This window comes from Pelodiscus sinensis, chromosome 3, assembly GCF_052426305.1.
Source record: "Pelodiscus sinensis isolate ZL-2025 chromosome 3, ASM5242630v1, whole genome shotgun sequence".
Taxonomy (NCBI): domain Eukaryota; kingdom Metazoa; phylum Chordata; order Testudines; family Trionychidae; genus Pelodiscus; species Pelodiscus sinensis.
Window position 1 is genome coordinate 59861453 of NC_143054.1, and position 21626 is coordinate 59883078.

Consider the following 21626-nt stretch of genomic DNA (forward strand, 5'->3'; position numbering starts at 1 on the left):
GTTTGTAAGTAGGGATCCGATGTAAGTCGGATCCATGTAACCCGGGGACTGCCTGTACATCATCCTTCTTCTATTACTACCCCAAAACTTGAGTATCTTCTGACAAAACTGGTAGTTTTACATCATACATCAAAAGGTTGAATCAAACTCTGCATTGCTGTATATAGCTCACTCTACTGTCCATCAAACTAAATAACAGTGTCACTACTGTACTGTAATGCACATTTGATTTAACATATGTAAATAAAAAATGACACTAGTTTTGTTCCAGTTTAGGAAGAGTACTATAGTTCACATACTGGAATTAAAAAGTCTTCTTTTGCATGCACATTTCAGAACAAACAACAACAATAAATGTGAAGCCTCTTAAAATTGGTTTAGACATAAGACACATTAATGGATCTTTATTGCTATAAACATGCAACTTCAAGCAAATAAACTTAGAAGTAGAGATTTTGTTATAAACCAAATGGGTTATAAATACACTTTAAAGTGCAGTACTTACAATTATCCTCCACATCCTTTTTACTGTCCTCTTCTGCAGGAAACACTTGGTTGATGATAGCCAAAAAAGTCTGTCAGATTTGAAAAAAAATCTATTTTCAGAATTTCAATTCGCCATTGCTGTATTTCTGTGGCAGGTTTTAGTGAGTTCAACCAACCACTGCAGCAATTTACTTCTACTGCAGTTGTTCCTAAGAACCTTAATGAAGGACGTGGGCCACTAGGTATTATACAAAGATACACTCCCCTTCAATCAAGAACATTTGCCATTCTTGTATTTAGACCCATGAAGGGATGCTAATGGTGAAGACATCTGTACTAAGGCAATTACTGCAGTCTCAACTGTACTATTACAAATACTTACCATTTTTCATCCAAAATCCCTGAGAGCTTTAAAGGTAAGCACTAGTCCCAGATATTTAGATACCATTTTCTATAACGTAGATACCAATTTCACTGTTATAACAGTTATAAGCATTTTACTCAAAAGGAAACAGATTCAGAATGGATGTGACTTGCTCAAAATCAATGGCAAATCAATAGCAGCTCCAGGAATAAGAGCCAGGTCTCCTGATTCCTAGCACAGTACCCTGAATCATGCTGCAGTACTCCTATCCCACTTAAATACATTCCCATTTAAAAATACACTACATTAGCTATTTAATTTTCAAACACTGAATTTTGGTTTAACAAGCCTTTCCTTTAATCCTGTACTTCAATTGTACAAGAAAACCACTTAGCCAGTGTTTCTCTCTCTAGAACAAATCTGTAACAAAAGGAAACTTGTCTCTAATACTTCAAATAGTCTGGAAGCACTTTAAAGACTAACAAAGCATGTAGAGGTTATCCTGAGCTTTCGTGGGACTGAAGAAGTGGGCTGTGCCTATGAAAGCTCATGATACCATCTACATGTTTTGTTAGTCTATAAAGTGCTCCCAGACTATTTGTTGTTTTTTAAGTTTATCCTCTACAGACTAACTCAGCTACCCCTCTGTAGCTTCTAATACTTCTGAAATTGTAATTCATATTATTTTTAAAAAAGGAAAGAGACCCAGCAAGAATAGATCTATCAGTGTCCACAGTGTACAAATATGTAACTACATTTAACAAATTACATATTTTCATCCAGACATTTATCTGAGGGTAGAGAGGTCGCACTAGGTGTTTGCATAGAGAATTGCATCTATCCATGAATGAATGGAAGCCTTGTTGTTCCAATTGTTACAGCTGACATGCTGCCGCCAAAATAATTTCCCTGAGAAGATAATTAAGGCAGTAAGAGTAGTCGTCTTGAACTAAAACAGCCAAAGATAGGCAACAAAGATCTTCTTCTATTGGAAGTAATGATCTTAATATTTTAAGCAAGTTTGTCCACTTAACCTGAAGTGGGTTTTGCCCACGAAAGCTCGTGATACTATATATATATTTGTTAGTTTCTAAGGTGCCACAAGTCAACTCGTTTTTGCTCAGTGAGACACCTTCATGACAAACATCTTTTTTCCTGTGGCAGTGTATGAGAGATATATAAGGCTATTCCTCTTATTTCAGCACAATAGAAACAACATAGTGTAGGCCACAAAATCTAAAATTACAACAGCTTTAAGTAGCTTCAATTCCAATTAATTTGGAAGTGGCAGGTTTCTTAAAATGAAGCATTAAATGTCTGTAAAAATAATGTAAGTATTGCCAGTTGAAAATTGGTAAAAAAAACTTCTATGATTTCCTTCCCTGGTACAGGAGACTTTTCATGGATTGTATACTTTTTTCCTGAGGCCCTTCTGTTCTTCCTACTTCCCATGATTGTTATGATAGTGATAACACTTTCTAAAATTACCTTAGATATGGTCAGAAACTAGATTAGCCAGACTTAATCAGGAAATCTATATAGCCTACAAGGCACAAGTGTTGTTCAGTACATCACATTGCAGACATAAAGAGCCTTAAGCACAGGCAACATAGTGGGGAGGAGGTGGGGTCAAACCTCCTTTCTTCCCCCAGATTTCTGCTAGGTCTGCTGGGAAGGGGGTAGAAGAGGGGCTCTTTCTGTCTCCCACATCAACTACCCCCCGGAACGCTCAGCCCCTGTCCCTAGCAGTCAGGCTTAGGCAGGGAGCAGGAGGGGCAGGACCAGCCACTTCTCTCGCTTGCTTATCTGGCCTGTTGCCCTATACAGTGCAGCAGCTGCCTGAGAGAGCTTGGCTGGGGTGGCAGGCCACCCCCACTGAGCCCAACTATCAGAGACAAGGGCTGAGCGAACAAGAGTCCCCTCCACCTCCTGGCAGGTTTCCAGCTCACTTGACCCAGCCTGGTCCAAGGTCAGGGTGGCCCACCGTCGCTGCCCCAGCTAGGCTCTCTCAGGCAGCTACTGCAAAGAGTCAGCAACCCAGAGTGGCCAACGTCAGCCACGGGACTAGAGGCTTTGTCTCACTCCCCACCCAGACCTGGCTTCCAGGGAGAGGGGCTGAACCTGTTGAGGGACAGGCATAGTGGAAGGACAGAGCCCTTCCCGGCAGGTACCATGGAGTGGTGAGAGCTTGGCAGTCCGAGGCTGGGTGCAAGGTAGGAGATTGCCAGACAGAGGAGACACATAGGGTTTACCCTACCCCACCCCAAATATTGGGAGGCATGAGTTGTCTATGACCCTAAGGGTTTTACTACATCAGAGAATGCTGCAGATGGCTATTCAGAGGCTTGGAATATTAGATCAAGGTCCCCATGACTTCAAGGAGCATTGGGTTGTCACAGTAGCTACATATTTGTTTTTCTTTTTTGCCTGTTCTAGTCTAGACAGAGCTCACTCCTCAAATTGTTCATGCCACGTAAAGCAGAACAAGACTGGGTGCCCAGAAAAAAAAACTAACTTCCCAAAATTCTGTAATTTAATTCGCAATTCATATCTGTTTAAATGTAATGCAAGTGTAAATACATGGTGATGAAGACAGATTTCGTTTTCAAAAAGAGAATGAATTATGATAAAGCAACTCAAATGAATCTCACTTCTCAAAACTAAACTCATCATTTTTCAACAGATCTAAAACCAACTGCACCAGATTAGTCAACGAGAGAGGCAACAGTATCTTTGTGTCTCTAGTGCTCGGTCTTAAGATCCAGTGCATAAAAATCTGGCAAGGCACTGGGTAGATACACTTTTATGAAAAATTAACGAGAACCACACTGCATATCATCCCTTGTAAGTTGGATGCTGCTTTTGCTGGCATCTTTTTCCCAGGATGAATGCTGAAATCATCTTTAGTAGAAACTGAAGGGGGACATAAGGATCATGTCAAGTTCAGAGAAACTCTCATAAGGATCCCGTCCAAGCTAAGACTCATTTGAATTTAACTTTTAAAATATTAAGTGATGTGAAAATTAGTAAAGACCTCTTTAGAATATGAACTTAGTTTCAGTTATGTCTATGAAGAATATCACTAATGCATGGCATAAATTCATCACTGCATTATTTTCTAGGTGACATTAGGTGAAATGTACATGTTTGCATGTTGCCAGATGAGTATTTTAAACATATTATATTTTAAAATTAGTAAGTTATCCTGCCACATGATTAAATATTTTTCCATTGAAACCCTTTACTAAACCATCCCATTTAAAAAAAAATCTTTAGTTAGGAGTATGTCTGTCAACCGATTAAAAATAATTGTAATAATTAATTGCACTGCTAATCGGTAACAGAATGCCATTTATATTTAAAAGCGGCGAGGAGTCCTGTGGCACCTTATAGACAAACTGAAGTGCTGGAGCATAAGCTTTCGTGGGCAGAGACCCACTTCGTCAGATGCATGTAGTGGAAATTTCCAGAGGCAGGTATAAATATGCAGGTCAGGATCAGGCTGGAGATGACGAGGTGGATCCAATCAAAGAGGATGAGGCCCACTTCTAGTAGCTGATCTGGAGGTGTGAATTCCAAGAGAGGAGAAGCTGCTTTTGTAGTTAGCAAGCCATTCACAGTCTTTGTTTAATCCAGAGTTGATTGTGTCAAACTTGAAGATGAACTGTAGCTCAGCAGTTTCTCTTTGAAGTCTGGTCCTGAAGTTTTTTTGCTGCAGGATGGCTACCTTTAGATCTGCAATTGTGTGTCCAGGGAGATTGAAGTGTTCCCCTACAGGTTTTTGTATGTTGCCATTCCTAATATCTGATTTGTGTCCATTGATTCTTTTACGTAGGGACTGTCCAGTTTGGCCGATGTATATAGCAGTGGGGCATTGTCGGCACACGATGGCATATATTACATTAGTAGATGTGCAGGAGAATGAACCAGTGACAGTATGGCTGAGCTGGTTAGGTCCTGTGATGGTGCTGCTGGTGTATATATGTGGGCAGAGGTGGCACCGATATTTATTTAAATATTTTTGGATGTTTTCTACATTTTCAAATATATTGATGTCAAGTACAGTACAGCATTCAAATGTACAGTATTCACTTCATATTTATTTTTTATTACAAATATTTGCACTGTAAAACAAAAACAGTATTTTTCAATTCACTTAATACAAGTACTATAGTACAATCTTTATTATGAAAAATGAACTTACAAATGTAGAATGATGTACAAAAAAATGTCTACATTGAAAAATAAAACAACATATAACTTTAGAGATTACAATCCATTCAATCAACGTCTTGTTCCGCCAATCACACACAGAACTTTGTTTACATTTACAGGCGATAATGCTGCTTGCTTCTTCTTTACACTGTGATCTCAACATGAGCAGCGGGGAACCCATGACATTTTGGTAGCTGACATTGCAAGATACTTATCTGCTAGATATGCTAAACACTAATATGGCCTTAATGCTTTAGCCAGCATTCCTGAGTTTCACATTGTTTTGTTTTTGACTGCAGTTATGTTTAAAAATAATCAACATTTGTAAGACGCAATTTCAGGATAAGGAGATTGCACTAAAGTACTTGAATGAGGTGAACTGTGACATATTATCTCTTTCATTTATCATGTTTACAGTGCAAATATTTGTAATAAATATAATATAAAGTGAGCACTATACACTTCGTTTTCTGCATTATGATTAAAATAAATACATATGAAACGTAGATAACATCTAAAAATATTTAATACATTTCAACTAGTATTCTACTGTTTAAAACTGATTAAAACTATAATTAATTGTGATTTTTTTTGTGACTAAATTTGAGTTTATTACACAAGTTTACCAGCGGTCGTGTATTCTTCCCATACATAATCTTCGCTATGACAAAGTTCAAAACACACTTTGTGAAACTGGGAGTATTATTCATATGCATTACTATTGAAGGACTGCACAGAGACCTAGGAAAGAATATGTTTTATCAATCATCCTTTGAACATTAAAATATAAAAAAATATTAAGGGGGATAGCAAATAGTCTTTTAGGGACTAGACATTTCTGTATTCCTACAATCCTCTTCAGGCATGTAATACAATACCCATTATTCCTTTCCTTACACTTCCTAACATATCTACAGCTACATACAGCCATTGAAAAGAATGAGGGGTGACCTGCATATCACCACAAAATGATGTAGAGTGCTTATAACCTAGGCAACTATAATTATATGAGAAAAGGAATATTAAGTGGTGTGAAAATACTCAAGGAGCTGGTAGAGGAGGTATCTTGAAGCAAAAATGTAGTATTTTAGTACTGGTTATAAGAATATGTAGGATACATAATGATGTGATGTATAATGATTTGCTTATAAGTTCTGTATGCTTCTATTTCACCCTCTCTCTCATGATTAGATAATATTTACTGTAAGATCTTGCTTCCTGTTAGTTTACAAATTAAATTGTATCCCTTGTCTACATCACAAACTAAGGTGTGCAAAATTCCTTTTTGTTATTCCTTTAGAACTATTAATCTTGTTTAAACTCTGCAATATTGTTTAGTGTGAGTGAACTATGCATGTAAGTGTGAAAGCCATCACAAATACCCAGGTGATCAAGAAGTAGAAACCCAAGAAGTAGAAACCAGGAAACATCCCTTGTGTCTAAGTCTGAATTAAATTAGCAGAATTGATGAACCCAGAAGACAGGCAGATTCTCCCAGCAGTGAGACACAAACAAGAGACTAACAAGGAAAAATCGGACAATAACCATCAAAGGATAACTCTAGAAAACATAGATTAACACCTTTTCAGGATAAATGATTGCAGCATAACACTGCAAAACCCATAGACTCCAATGAAAACTTGCGTGTATAAGGCAGGGAAGGGAGGGCTTTTGACATTACACTCTAGGTTCAGCCCTGAAAGCCAAGCCTCAGGAATCTCAGAGGAACCCCGACTCTTCACAAGCCTTATGCATAAGGGGAAAGTGGTAGATTTGGTATACCTGGACTTCATCTGCAAACATCTGGAACATAATAAGATGATAGTTAACAGCCAGCACAGATTTGTGAAGGACAAATCAGGTCAAACCACCCTGATAGCTTTCTTTGATAGGTTAACAAGCCTTATGCATAAGGGGAAAGTGGCAGATGTGGTATACCTAGACTTTAGTAATGCATTTGATAAAATCTCACGTGAACTTGTTATCAATAATCTAGGGAAATACAACCGAGAAGGGGCGACTATAAGGTGAATGCATAACTGGCTGCATAACCGTTCTCAAAGAGTAGTTATTAACGGTTCACAGTCATGCTGGAAGAGCATAAAAAGAGGGGACTCACAGGGGTCTGTTTTGGGACTAGTTCTGTTCAATAACGTCATCAATAATTTATATATTGGCATAGAGAGTACGCTTATTAAGTTTGCAGATACCAAGCTGGGAGGGGTTGCAAGTGCTTTGGAGGATATGGTCATAATTCAAAATTATCTGCACAAACTGGAAAAATGGTCTGAGGTAAATAGGATGAAGCTCAATAAGGACAAAGGCGAAGTACTCCAAGTAGGAAGGAATAATCCGTTTCACACATGCAGAATAGGAAGCAACTGTCTAGGAAGTAGTACTGCAGAAAAATTGTGGAAGAAAACATTATCCTCACTCTGCATGTGTAAGCAATGAGTAGCCAGAGGCAGTTTTATTATGAGCGGCAGCAAGGGAAAAACTGGTTCGGACAGGGAGGGGAAGCGGGAAGCCCCCCCCCCCCCACCGAGGCAGATCTTCGAATACAAACAATTATGAACGTTTATATACTGTCTATTAGATATAATAACAACAACAATTAGTCTCCTTCCCATTACAAACACCAATGGCTAATAGTTATTTTAGTTCCACCCAGATGCTCCTTATCTCAAGGTCCCTACCAGAGTCAGCATACTATCCTTATCTCCGTATGGAGGCGAGAGGCAAAGGCAGCGTCTAATTACAGATCTCGCATTGTCAGGCCACAGACTTAGCCTGACTCTTGCTCTCTTGTTAACAAGACCAAGATGGCTGCACACAAATTCCCTTATTTCCTTTTCCTGCCTCCACAGTCCCCCCTTTTGTGCTTACAGCACAACTACCTTTCTAAACCTTTATTTTCATTAGGGGTCATAGTGGACCACAAGCTAAATATGGTGGTCTGCTAGGCAGTTTGTTTACCTGAACATCCACATGCATGAAGCCCTGCTATTCGTACTGGCTGCGAACAGCAAACCATGGCCAGAGGGAGCTACAGGGCTCTGTGCTTGTGGATGCTTAGGTAAACAATCTGCCTGGTGATTCACAAGCTGCTAACCCTAATGAATTGCCTGCATCCTGAAGCGTGGAAGTTCTCCACTCTTGTTCTAAGCTAACAAAAGTGGGTGCTATGCAGCATATTAGAATAATTACACATATTCTTGAAAATCATAGAATATTAAAACTGGAAGTGACTTTGAGAGGTCATCAAGTCCAGTCCCCTGCCCTCACAGCAGGATCCAGCATGGTCTAGAATCTAGATTATCCTTGACATTTGTTTATCCAACCTGCGCTTAAATATCTCCAGTGGTGGAGACTCCACAACCTCCCTAAACAATTTATTCCAGTGTTTAACCACCCTGATAGTTAGGAAGTATTTCCTAATGTCTAACCTAAACCTCTCTTGATGCAATTTAAGCTCTTTGCTTCTTGTCCTATCATTACAGGCCAAGGAGAACAATTTTTCTCCCTCCTCCTTGTAACACCCTTTTAGACATTTGAAAATTGCTACCATGTTCCCTCTCAGTCTTCTCTTTTCTAAACTAAACAAGCCCGATTCTTTCAGTCTTCCCTCATAGGTCATGTTCTCTAGACCTTTAAACATTTGTGTTGCTCTTCTCCAATTTGTGCTGAACCTTCTCCAATTTCTCCACATCTTTCTTCACGGGTGGTGCCCAGAACTGGACACAATACTCTAATAATCAACAGAGTAGAGAGAATATAGATCTGCCATTGGATGAAGTAGTAATGTAGAAGTGATACAGAAAAGTATTGAGTAGGTATCATATGAACTCTGGAACACTGAAGCATACTTGTGTATCAGATCAGAATTCCCAACATGATCCAGTAGGAACTGAGTTTACCACTCTGACACCCTGTTATGTATTATGGTCATCTTCATCTTCGCTTAACATTCTTCTGAGATGAGATCTTTTACCTGATAATATTCGTCCTCAGTTCAGGCCTATGATTGGCTTCCCTGACACCGTGTATTTGTATTTGCCATAAAATGTAAGGGTACAGCTTACATAGCAGGGCTAATGTCGGAATAAGTTATGCAACATCAGCTACGTCAACTGCTTAGCTTAAGTTGAAATAACTTAATTAGGCTTTTGTCATTATCTTCACAGCATATAGTTGAAGGAAGAACACTCTTCCTTTGACTTCTCTTACTACTCGTGAAATGAGGTTTACAAGAAGTAAGAAGTCCTCCAGCTCAACATTGTTTTGAAATAAAGGCTTGTAGTGTAGATGTTAGTTATTCCGAAATAACGATGCTGTGTAGACATACCCTAATATACTCCAGGAACATTGCTCCATGTGTTTGCTTCAGCTTTCTCCATCATCCAGACCCCAGAAAAATTGTCCAGGAAATGATGAATTAATTTTCTTAATTTCTACAACCAGTATAATTATTACCAAAATATAGGAGAGACCCCATGGTAACACGTAAAATAGTATGGTAATATTTGAAGTTAGGAAAAGAAAACATGTGCCATCCCTCTGCAAATTATAAGAATCATATATATAGTAGCCCAGTGTCTGTGCGTCTGTAACGCTGACGTACAGGGCCACGCCCCTGGACATGTACGTCAGCGCCCTGCCCCCCTTCCCCTCGCTCCATGGTGGCACAGGGCCCCCCAGACACACACACACACACCGCCAGTGCTGCTTCCCTCCCCCTTCCTCCGGCCCCCCCATCCTCCCCTCCAGCCCCACAGCCCCCAATCCCCCCCAGCTCTGCTTCCCACTCCCCTTCCAGCCAGCCCTGCCCCCTTCCCTGCCTGGTGCGCTGTGGCGCACTGAGCCACTCCCAGCTGGGCCCCAGTGGGGGAGCAAGCGGCAGCAAACGGCCTTTTGGGGCCGCTTGCCGCTGCTTGCTCCCCCGCCAGGGCCTAGGGGGAACGTCACTCAGCTGGGAGTGACACAGTGTGCCACGGATGGAGAGGGGGAGGGAGGGGAAAGGGGGCAGGGCTGGCCGGAAGGGGGGGTGGGAAGCACAGCTGGGGGGGATCGGGGGCTGTAGGGGAGGATGGGGGGGGCCCGGAGAAAGGGGGGAGGGAAGCAGCGCTGGCGGGGGGGATATCCGGGGGGCCGTGGGGCTGGCCAGCAGAAAGAGGAGGTGGGAAGCAGAGCTGGGGGCGCATCGGGGGGCCATGGAGCTGGACAGGAGGAGGGGGGCAGGAAGCAGACCTAGCAGGGGGGGCGGTGCAGCCACGGGCTGCTTGGCGCCGCTTGCTCCCCCACCAGGGCCCAGCTGAGCGCCACTCAGGTGGGCCCAGTGGGACAGAAAGGGGGGCGGTGCGGTGATGTACACGGCTAAGGGGCAAGGCCGTGTACGTCACCGCCCCCCCCCCTTCCTCCTTGGCACTGAGTGGTGTGCCCCTCAGCCGGGCCACGCGGGGGGGGGGGGGGGAGTGGTGATGTAGACAGCCCCGCCCCCTGGCAGTGTATGTCACTGCCCCGCCACTCCTCCCCTGTGGCCACCTGGCTGAGCGCAAAACACTCAGCAGAGCCGCCACGGAGGGAGGGGAAGGAGGCAGGGCGGTGACGTACACAGCCAGGGGGTGGGGTCATGTACGTCCCCACCCCCTTCTGCCCCCCTCCCTCGCTGTGGCACTCAGCTGAGTGCTGCACCCCTCAGCCGGGCTGCCGGGGGAGCCAGCAGCGCAAGGGGCTGTTTGGGCTCCCCCGGGGTGGGAGGGAAAGGGAGGGTGGTGATGTACACGGCCCAGGTCCCAGCCGGGTACATCACCGCCCCACCCCCCTCCCTCGCGGCAGCTCTGCTGAGCAGGCAGCACTCAGCCAAGCGCCACGGTGGGAGGAAGAGGAAGGGGAAGGGGGGCAGGGAGAGAGAGAGGAGAGAGAGAGGCAGGAGGAGGAGGAGGAGGAAAAGAGAAAGGGAGAGTGAGAGGCAGAAGGGGGAGAAGAGAAAGAAAGAGACAAGAGAGAGAGGCTAGAGGCGGAGTAGAGCTGAGAGAGGGCAGGGGAGGCAGTAGGAAGAGAGAGAGAGAGAGAGAGAGAGAGAGAGAGAGCGGTCAGGAGAGAAGACCTGAAAAGCCCGTCTTATGACGGGCTAATTGGCTAGTTGTCTGAAGATAATAAAATGGGAATGCTTTGAAGACAAGCCTTCATTCAGGACTTATTTACATGTTTCAGATAGGAGTGTGCTATGCTAGTCCTTTATTCCCTGAGGTGAGAAAGAGCATGGGAATCAGGTTGCAGTATTCCCATCTCAATCAGATTTTGGGTTACCTCATTCATGTCTTGGTCTTTCCATGTTGCTGAGACTGGGAATTGGACAAAGCTGTTCCTGAAATTGTTACACAGTTCTACTGGGTCCCTCTTTACAATGTCCAGTGTGCTCCTTTGATCAATGTGATAGCACTTTTGCTCACAAAATTGAGAGAAATTGGCATTAATTTAGAGTCTAACTGCAGACAGCCACATGGGATGCCTTGACCCTGTTATCACTTATGAAGAGATATTTTCTCCTATTTCACAAGCTGCTTTAAATTTGTCACTACCTGTAGTCCTTTCTACAGTGTGTGGCAGGAATCGGGATCTTAAGTTGATTCTTCTGTTGATGCTAAATAGCTGCAGATTTCCATAAAGTTTATTATACCACTAAGAATAGATTTCCATCAGCATTTGATCCCAAGGATCAAATACCTGCATGAAATGTATTTGAATTGCACTTTTTTTATTCTTTTCTTTCTAGGGAGAAGTCTGCAGAACATGCAATTTTAAGCTTGCACTGCTTGTGAAAGTATACCAAGTCACTTAGGAATCAGATAGCAATCCACATGTTTTGTTTATTTCATGTTGGCCTGATGCCACCCGAGAGTTTTCATGGCCAAGGGAGGGGCTGAGATAATGCCTGTCTAGACTGGGCTACCAGTGAAGTGTCCGCCTATTGAGGAAGTCACTTTTTCAGGTAAAAATCTCCCACAATTGGAAATTCTGAGTCCCTGACCACTTTGGAAAATATGCCCACTTACCTTCGGTAAGGCTATCAAGTTAAATGTTGACCAGTGCACACAAAGGAAATGTCTGGCCTTATAGAAGTAAAGCCAGGGGAGCGTGTGGTAGAAAGAAAGACATTTGGACCAAGAGGCCCCTCAATGCCTTCCAGTTCCTTCACACCTGGGGTGCTGTTTCTTTCATTGGCTGAAGAGAAGAGGTGGAGGCGATGGTAGACATGAAAACCTGCCACCGAAGCTAGGAGAAATAACCTGGATATTAAGGCATTGTGTTCCTGAGTAGCTGAGGGGGAAATCTCGCTCCCCTGGGGTACAGAGCCCCCAGAAGGGTCCGAGGCTGGAGGTCAAATCAGTGAGGCAGGAAAGAAACCTAGAAGAGAAAACTTTATGATGCATGCATGCAGGCTGTCACTTCCAAGAGTGAAGCAGCAGCCCTGACACACAGATTCAGGGAATCTTTATACAGTATGCTTAGACAGTTCAGTTGTGGATTGTTCTTCTTTAACATATCAAAGTCTCAGCAGAAGTACTCTGAGACTTCTGTTCACCCCAGGAGTGCTAGAAGTAAGTTTTTACAGTACACAAAGCCACATGAGAACTTGAGTGGAGGAGTCTACAAGGCAAACTGTGACAAAGATAAGAGTTTACATGATAATTTGTGACAGACTAGGAGTATCCATGAACTTGAGATAGGAGGCATTGTAAGGGTCTTGATTAGAGCTAATTTGATTTCTCTCTGTTACAGGGAGAGAGGCCTGGAAAACTTTTTAACCCTTACAGCAGTTTTCTTTTAGCAAGTTATGATTTCTGCACAGTCCCCCCTTAGACACAATTGGAGTTATTTGATTTTCCCCACATAGCCACAGAGCCAGCTGAGGACAATAGCCCAAAGCTTTCCCAGACTTGTAAGTGTGGCAAGAAAACCCTATTAAAGTATCCCAGGAAACATAAGAAAGGGAATATAGATACAATTAGTTTAGGTCATATGCAGACCTCTTGAGAATAATTTCACAATGCTCAGCACACGCTTGCCTGAAAGCTCTGGTGTTAAGGTGAAAGCAAGCTGACATGCCCATTGTACCCATCTGGGGACCTTACCATGAAAGAGAAGGAATCAGATGACATTATGCTTTGTTTATATTTTTATCAAGCAAAGACAACCAGCTTCCCATTCAGGTTTCTTCCTAAAATACACACCCATGTCCCCCAGAATAGGAAGGTCTGCTTTGTCATCTCTTGACCTGTGACTAAATTCCTTGCAGCTGTCACCATGACAAAACTGATGAGAAAATGAGAGTATTCATCTTTTCTACAAATTGAGTGTTAATGAGGGGAATTTGTTGAAAAACCTCACACACTTTAAGTCATTTTCTGAAACAACAAAACTTAAAGCCTTAAAATACAGCTGCTAATTTCTGCTTTTGCCAGTAAAATGCAAAAAATATAACTTATTGGCTAACAACTAAATAACTGTCAGCACAAAATTTCTTGAAGACAAAGGTATTCTCAAAAGGTTGTTATATACTCTCCCTCTCCCTCCCCTCAAGCTGCCAGATATGAAAAACATGGTTAACACACAACCAATTTGAAAGTTCAGATGTCAGGATGAGGAATCCACCTCTTCATCATTGAATTAAGCCATTACATCAAATAAGAAACATCATAACAATATAATCCAAAAGAGCTCTTTGTGGAATGATATTATTATTTTTGAAGATGCTTTCTGGAGGAGGCTGATGGAATGTATGTTATTAAATTCCTTAAATTATTCCTTAAAATGGTATCTTCAAGCATTATAGGTCTCTTGTTACTAGTGTTTCCCTCAACATGCATGCATGGCTTTTTCATTTACAGGTTTTAGATTTTTATCCTTAACATTCTGATCTTCCTGAGCTATAAGAACACAAGTTAGGGATACTCAAGGCTCACTACTCTTAACACGTGACAGTTGAGACATTATAATTTCAAATTCACTATTTAGTATCCCACAGAATTACCTATCCAATAATATATAATGCTTTCAGACATTTACAAAGTGTCCAAAAATATCTTTTCCCTTATAAAATTAATTCTATTGAAACTGTGAAGCTAGAGGAAACAGGAAAAGAGTCTGACATTAATAAACACAATCAAAAATTGTGTTGATAATTCATTCTAGATTTTTAACCATTATAAATAGGGCCCTACCAATTTCATGGCCCTGAAAAATTTGTTACAGACCATGAATAAGCCCTTCCCTAAGATCTCCTTGTTCCTAGGAGGGTCCCATCAGAGGGGGATTCTTACCCCTGTCCTGTTCTGGCAGTAGAAGCGGGGGAGGGGGAAAACCAGACCATACCCACCTCTACCTCTTAGAACCTCCTGCAGCTGCAGGAAGATCAGCAGTTGCTATTTTCAGAGTCCAGCTCTGAAGGCAGCACAGATGTGAGGGTGGCAATCCCATGATCCCACCTACACAAGTTTGTGTCCCCCTCATCTCCTTTTGGGTCAGAACCCCACAGTTACAACACCATAAAATTTCATATTTAAACATCGGAAAATGTGAAATTCACCAATTTTCAAATCTATGGCCATGAAATTGGTCAAAATGGACTGTGAATTTGGTAGGGCCCTAATTATAAAAGCAAGCATGTGGAAAGGAGAAATGGAGTCTTCATCTCTAAGACAGATCCTGAGCCAGTCTCAGTTTCAATATGGGAAACATAACACTTCACACAAAGACATGCACATGTTTAGTTTCTTAATAAATACAATAGATACAGCGCACACATGAAAATCTGAGAGCTGGAAACTAAGTGTTTCTTGTCAAGAGGAGCCAGTGTTGCCAAATTCAACATTATGGTCATTTTTGTTTGCAATGAGGAAGCTGAGGCAAAGAAAATGTTAAGTGAATTACTCAAGTCAGAGACAAAGGTGAGATCAGACACTGACTCCCACTGTTGTACATTATGCCTATTATGTGATGGTATAGTTCTTATTCCCTTTCTTACCTTGCCTTTCTGGTTTAATGGTTCAATACTTAAGCTGTCAGGGCCAATATCCACAATCTTCCCCATCTGAAACCCATCAGTTGGGTGTGGAGCCCAAACTGGCTTCCCGTCCTCCATCATTGGAGCTATTCACTATTCCTGTAAAAAAAAAAAAAATCAAAATCTGACCAACTGTACAGAAACTGTACTATTTTTAAGCCAAACTCAAATTACATAAAATGAGAACATTGATTCTAGTATCAAGTATTTACACACATATGAATGCCTTCTTGATTCAAGAACTTTTACTGTAATCTTTGCCAAAATGCTCTTAGGAAACAGTTTCACATTATGTCTTGAATTCAAAATGCATTATTTGTTATTCAAAAGCACAGGCATCAGAATGAAGCACAGGCATCAGGGTGAAGATGTAAGGCCAAAATTTTCATGCTTAGATTCCTAAAGTTAGGCACCTATACAAGTGTTCAATTTACAGAGTTATTCAACCCATGCAGCAGACACTGAATTAAATAGTAATTTTGCCTGGACTCAGACTTTCTGAACAGTCCCAACACAATATGTTTGTATACTGAATTAGTCTTCATTCTGCACAGCTACTTTAATATTAGATAACCTCTAGTACATAGATTATTGATTAGATTTGTGGATTCCACTGAGTCTGACAGACAGGTTAATTCTTCTAGCCAATTTACTCTTTCCCCCTCAACACACATTCACACACTAAAGAGATATGCTTCAATCACCTCTAAAGCTTCAGAGATTGTAAAAGTAGATGATCTACTCTACTCAAGTTTATGATCTACGCTACTTGAGTATATAATCTACTCTTTGACCATTATCCAAAAATAACCTGCTATTAAGTAAACATTAAACTGGCAACAGACCTCAAATAAATACACAAAAACAAAAACAAAATCCACCCGCTAATGGTATGAAAGTACTCCTTAAATAGAAGAATAATCTTCTCTCACCTTCTTGAGCTAGAGCAATAGTTTTCAACTGGGGATCCGCAAGCTACATCTATGATTTCCAAAGGGGTCTGTACCTCCATCTGAAATTTGTTACGGGTCCACAAATGGAGAAGTGTTCAAAACCACTGCACTAGGGGAACTTCAATACTTGTAATTAGGGATGTTAGAGTATAACCAACTAATCATTTAACCAATACGCTCATTAAAGCTTTATACTGCAGAGCCCGCAGCGTGTAACCACTGAGATTTTCAGCAGTTAGACAATTACCTATTAAAATTCAGTTAAACAACTCTTCTTGTAATATTTAGAAGCAGTTGTGGATGACTGTGTTATGTACAAAAAGGAAGCAACTTATGTATAGGAGGTCCTTTCCCAAGCGCTAGTGGCACGATCCCAAAGAATGTTTATGCAAACATTATTTAGCCCTAAAAGTCAATTAGCTTAATAACTGCAAAAAAACCTTAACATCTTATAAGCATTCAATCATGGGTGAAAATAAGTGGGTGAGCCCTGGTGCACAGCGCTTGACAAGAGTTGGTTGAGCTGCAGCAGATGTTGACAGGGATCTATTTAAAGAGCTGGCAGGGACCAGGGTTCCAATAGGACAGTACCTGTAAGAAATGTTAAGTTACTTTCACCCCTGCATTCAACCACTGACAAACTGTAAACATATTATTAATTCTTTAGTTTTATTTACACTCAGTATTAGAAATACATTTGTATATCATTTCAAAGTGTCACCATTATATAGAAAGTTGCACCTAATTATAGCACAATAGCCATTCCTCAAGACTCCACTGCCACTGGAGGATGTATTGCACAATTGTGCATCTAGGATTACTACATTTGTACTATTACAGTAGTGCCCAAAATGTGTTGGGCAAAGACGACACACAGGAAGACAGATCCCTCAGCATACATCTGAAGACAAAGAACAAATGAAATAGGATGGAGGAAGTGCAGCATACAAAATGAGCGAAGTGGTTGGTGACTGACACATTTAGTCACTTTCATGTTTTTGTTTTTCTCCAAAATACTAAGGCTATTCCCAGCTGCTCTTTTCCCAGCTATTGTTAACATTCCTCATTTATACCACATTAAATCTGCTCAGTAAACATGTAAAAAATAAATAATATTCTCCTAAATATTTGATATCAATTGCCTGACCTGCAAACTTAATCCAGGATCCAGTCCTCTGTCCTTTTGGGATTCTAATAAAGTTTCTGCAATTCAAAGTTTTTCTTTCAGGTATAATCTGATGCAACTCATCTTTACTGAAAGTGCAGAGGAACAATGAAACATAATTTAAAGACAATGTCATCAAAGCTAGAAAAAAAATGTCAATTCTCCCACTACTGTGCTGATTCTCCATGGCTGGCAGTAATGAAAGCAGTGGCTTTAAAAAATATATATACATACTACTAATGCAAGCAGGCATGACTGAATATACACAGCAAACATTTATTAAGTAAGGTGATATCATTTATACATAACCTTTTCACAAAGCAGAATTGCACTTTATAATGAATAGTTTCTCATTGGAAATTATTAAATATTAAAACAACGTTTTTATAAAAATATTTCTGAACTCTGGGAAATCATGAAGATTACTCACAACCTAACACCTATATAACCTTAGAACGTGTACACGACAGATATTGAAATCCCTTGCAGTAGCTTTGATGGGCTATTGTATTAAATCTACAAATAGTCTATGTATGATTTTTCATATATGGGGGAGGTTTACAACAAGTCCTCCAGGAACTAAAAATAATTGACGATAATTAAGGTGAATCACCAAGACCTCCAGAAAGGCACCACTCCCTTCAGAGGTTTATATATTCTGGTCCAATCTGGATTTTCCAGAGACTAAGAAAAAGAAAAGGTTTTTGGCACAACAGGATTAGCTTGAACTGACTCAGGGTCTTCTTTAGGGTGCAGCAAAGAGTCAGGACCCCTTCAGAATGGTTAGAAAACTGGCTTACTAGCACCCCATAAGACTGAAGGATGACTTCTGTTGTTTTTAGTGTGTGTTTAAACGTCTTTATTAGGATTTTTGTGTGTTTTCTCTATAATGCTTTGACTTTCATAATGTATGTGCTTGCTTAGAAAGAGTCATGTGGCAACTCATAACTGGTAGCGATACACGGTTCGTAGCCTTTAGAGGGAGAAAGCACTGCACAGGGACTGATCTTTACACAGACTGCCTTGTTGGGGATATCACATAGCATCATACCTTAACACAAACTGTCTCAAGGAAGTGGGACAAGGGTCATACAGGTGACAGAGACCTAACTAGGCATTCATGGAATTAACCATGGGGTGGAAATATGTGCAATTACCTAGAAACAATGATAGTGTACATGTGGGTTTATGGTATATGGATCTAGACTTAAGATACAAAATGAAGTTATTTGGACATATATTGTAAAAACTGTATTAATCTAACAGGAGCCTCTAATTCCATTTTCTCTCATGTTCGGAGTGTAACACTTCAGCAGCTCTCCAGCTATAGAAAAGTTTATGTTCTACAGTCAAGTTTGGTCTATGTTTACTTGAAACCATCAGCCACATTCCATAAAGTCCACAACACCCGATTATCCTGGTCATGTGTTGTCAGCAACATACAGTAAATCCCTTAGAACAACATCTGTATTCACTCAAACTTGGCTGCTGGCCAACTTTGTTTTTTTTTTTTTTAACTTCTGCAAATTTGATCAGATATATACCACAGTTCTATAGATCTTTAAACACTGTGAGCCAGTCCTGACCTCAAAGTCCAATTGTTAGGGTGTAGCTGCTAAACATTTATGTTTATTTATAGGCATAAGCAGACATTCTTTTACATAAGCCTATAATTTTCCTTTATAATGCTTGCTCACGTTAGTGCTTAAGTGATATGTCAAACAACCATTAAAACAGAGGAAAATCTTGTTTCATAAGAAATACTGCCAGTATTCCAGATGTAACCATGTAGCACTACAAAAATGGAGCCTGAAAGTTAACATAGTATCTCTTACCATAAGGTCCTCCTACTAGTTTCTGTATCATACAATCAGGCTTCTCTACAGTAGACTGTCTGTACTTAAATTTGAAACCCAATCACTTAAATCAGGTTTGACTTTGTTTATTCAGGCTTGTACCTTTTCATACACTCTGCAATCTATTTCACAGCTTCCTGGCAAATTATTATTCAAGTATTCTGTGAACACAGAAACACACTTCATGAACATAGTTACACTAATAAAGAATAAAAACCTAATGTACAAGTATTTTAGACCTGTAATCTGACCAGACAGATGGACATTTTTAATAACTAAAATGCATTATCTAGAAATCTTCAGATACTAATTCTTGTGCTAATCTAGCCATCTTGGGCAACAGTAATATGCCTATCTCTATTAGTATCTCAACTCTGACTCCGTACTTCTCCATTACTTGGCACATGTCATTAAGAAAACCTCATAAAGCAATTTAAAATATAAAATATTGAAATACAATCTGTATTATAAGCAGAAAAGTCATAAAAGCCCTGCTAGTACACTGTGATAGCAGCAGCAAAACTGAAACTGTGCACAAAGGAAAGGGAAGATGAAAGATAGGCCCTGAGAAGATTGGTAGTGTTGCTCTCAAGCACACCCAAAAGATCTTTCTCAACGAACAAGTGAGCAAAAAAGTAACTATTTTTTCATTTTTGTATTTAGAGACATACCATTTCAAAATAGTGCTGTTGATAAAAGTTGTTTGTGTTGGGTTTCGAAAAATAATGCAAGTTGATTGTTCCTTTGTGTTTTTTCAGTTAAAACACATTACAGAACTGAGTGCTAACATGTCCTTTCATTAAGTGCCAAATTCTGTTTCTAAGATTTATATTAAAATTAGATAATACACACATCCAGCAGCAATTCTACCAATTGCTCCCCTTCCCCAAGTGAAACAACTCCTTTACCAACAGTGCATTCTGAACTCCAAATGGAATCCAACTCCTTATCTAACAGTTTTGATTAACTTAAATAATATTTAAAATTCTCCCCTCATTTTTCCACTACATTGACCGTGGCTGGTAGGTCTACTAAGAACAGAATTCTTCACTTCCTGCCCTAAATTGCTGTATAGGTGTTAACAGAAGTAGCTATATTTTAGCAGTAGGCAAAGATTTTTATACATACTTTTATATACGATAACCTTAATTTTTTTCTGGTGACTGAAAACCAACTCATGTGACAAAACAGTGAGTGCTGTTTGCTTAAAAATAATACAGTAATTCCTCATTTAACACTGTCCTGGTTTACTTTGTTTCATTGTTACATTGCTTATCTATTAGAGCACATGCTCATTTAAAGTTGTGTCATGCTCCCTTATGTCATTTGGCCTCCTGATTTGTCCACTGCTTACAAGACTTTCTGGAAAAGCAGCCTGTCTTCATGGGGACTTGGTACCAGGATGGGCAGGCAGCCTTCCTCCATTAGCTCCACCAAGTTCTCTGTAAAGTACTGTATGCAGCTGGGCAGCTGCCAAGATCAGTTGTGCTGCCCCTCCCCCCATTGTCACGCTGCTCCTGGCCCTCTGCCTTAACGCTGCTTCCCGGAGCCTCCTGCTTGCTGCTGGCGAGGGCATGGAAGACGAGGGAGAGGGATGCTGATGTCAGGATGTTCTGCTCCCCGACTGAGCACCCCACTCCATATCCCATCTCCACAAAGCAGATCTATTGTGTTTTCTCGCTCCTGCCTCAGCCCATGCTGGCTTGTAGAATATGAGGCTACATTAACAACCACCTGTTAATCCTTGAGTGCACAAAAGGGTACCTGTAGCATTTAGTAGCAAAATATTCCCTGGGAAATATTTCACTTTCTGACTCCACAACCTCAACCAAGCTTCACCATCATCATTGCTGTGCGCAGTTTTCAATTGTTTAAAAACCATATACTGTATACATATGCACAGTCTTTTGCCTGCTGAAAAGAAAACTTCCCTGAAGCTTAACCTTCCCTATTTAAAGTCTCAAGGAGGGGTAGCCATGTTAGTCTGTAACTATAAAAAAAACACAAAACCAAGTAGTCCTGTGGCACCATAGAGACTAACAAATATATAATGTATATATATAGTATCATGAGATTCCCTGGGCAAAACACACTCCCTATTTACATTAATTCTTATGGGCCAATTGAATTTGCTCAACATCATTTTGTTCAAAGTACCATTTTTCACGGTGGTAAGCAAGGAGTTACTGTACACAGAAGACAAAAGAATAAGCACACAAGAAATACTTCACCTTGCACATCAGTGATAGCATCTAAAACTGATTCTTACTAAATGTGGATAACCTGCAATAAGACAATTGAGAGGCAAAAAAAAATTCAGAATCCCAGGGCCCTAGCCTAGCATGGCAAAAAAATGCAAGCATTCCTGTCATATTAAAAAGTCAAGTAAAAAGCAGTTTTATCAGCTCTATTTTTTCCTCTCTCCAACATGGTTCCAGTGTTTTTGATCTTTAAAAACTAGATATGCAACATGCTGAATTTGTAAAGTGCTAAGAAGTCCCTTAAGTGAAAGCCTCCATAT

At 40.6% G+C, this 21626-nt stretch overlaps 1 protein-coding gene across 7 annotated transcripts in view; it reads right to left on the reverse strand.

The window, feature by feature from the left end:
• Positions 1–21626, reverse strand: part of MYO6 (myosin VI) — a 163085-nt gene that overhangs the window by 110418 nt on the left and 31041 nt on the right. For all 7 annotated transcript variants that reach the window (XM_075923798.2, XM_075923797.2, XM_075923796.2 and 4 more), the window contains exons 2-3: positions 15093–15230; positions 506–575 (exon numbers count right to left, since the gene is read on the reverse strand). In XM_075923798.2, coding sequence (XP_075779913.1) covers positions 506–575; positions 15093–15212 — 190 coding nt within the window. In that variant the 5' untranslated portion in view covers positions 15213–15230. The remainder of the gene's footprint in view (positions 1–505; positions 576–15092; positions 15231–21626) is intronic.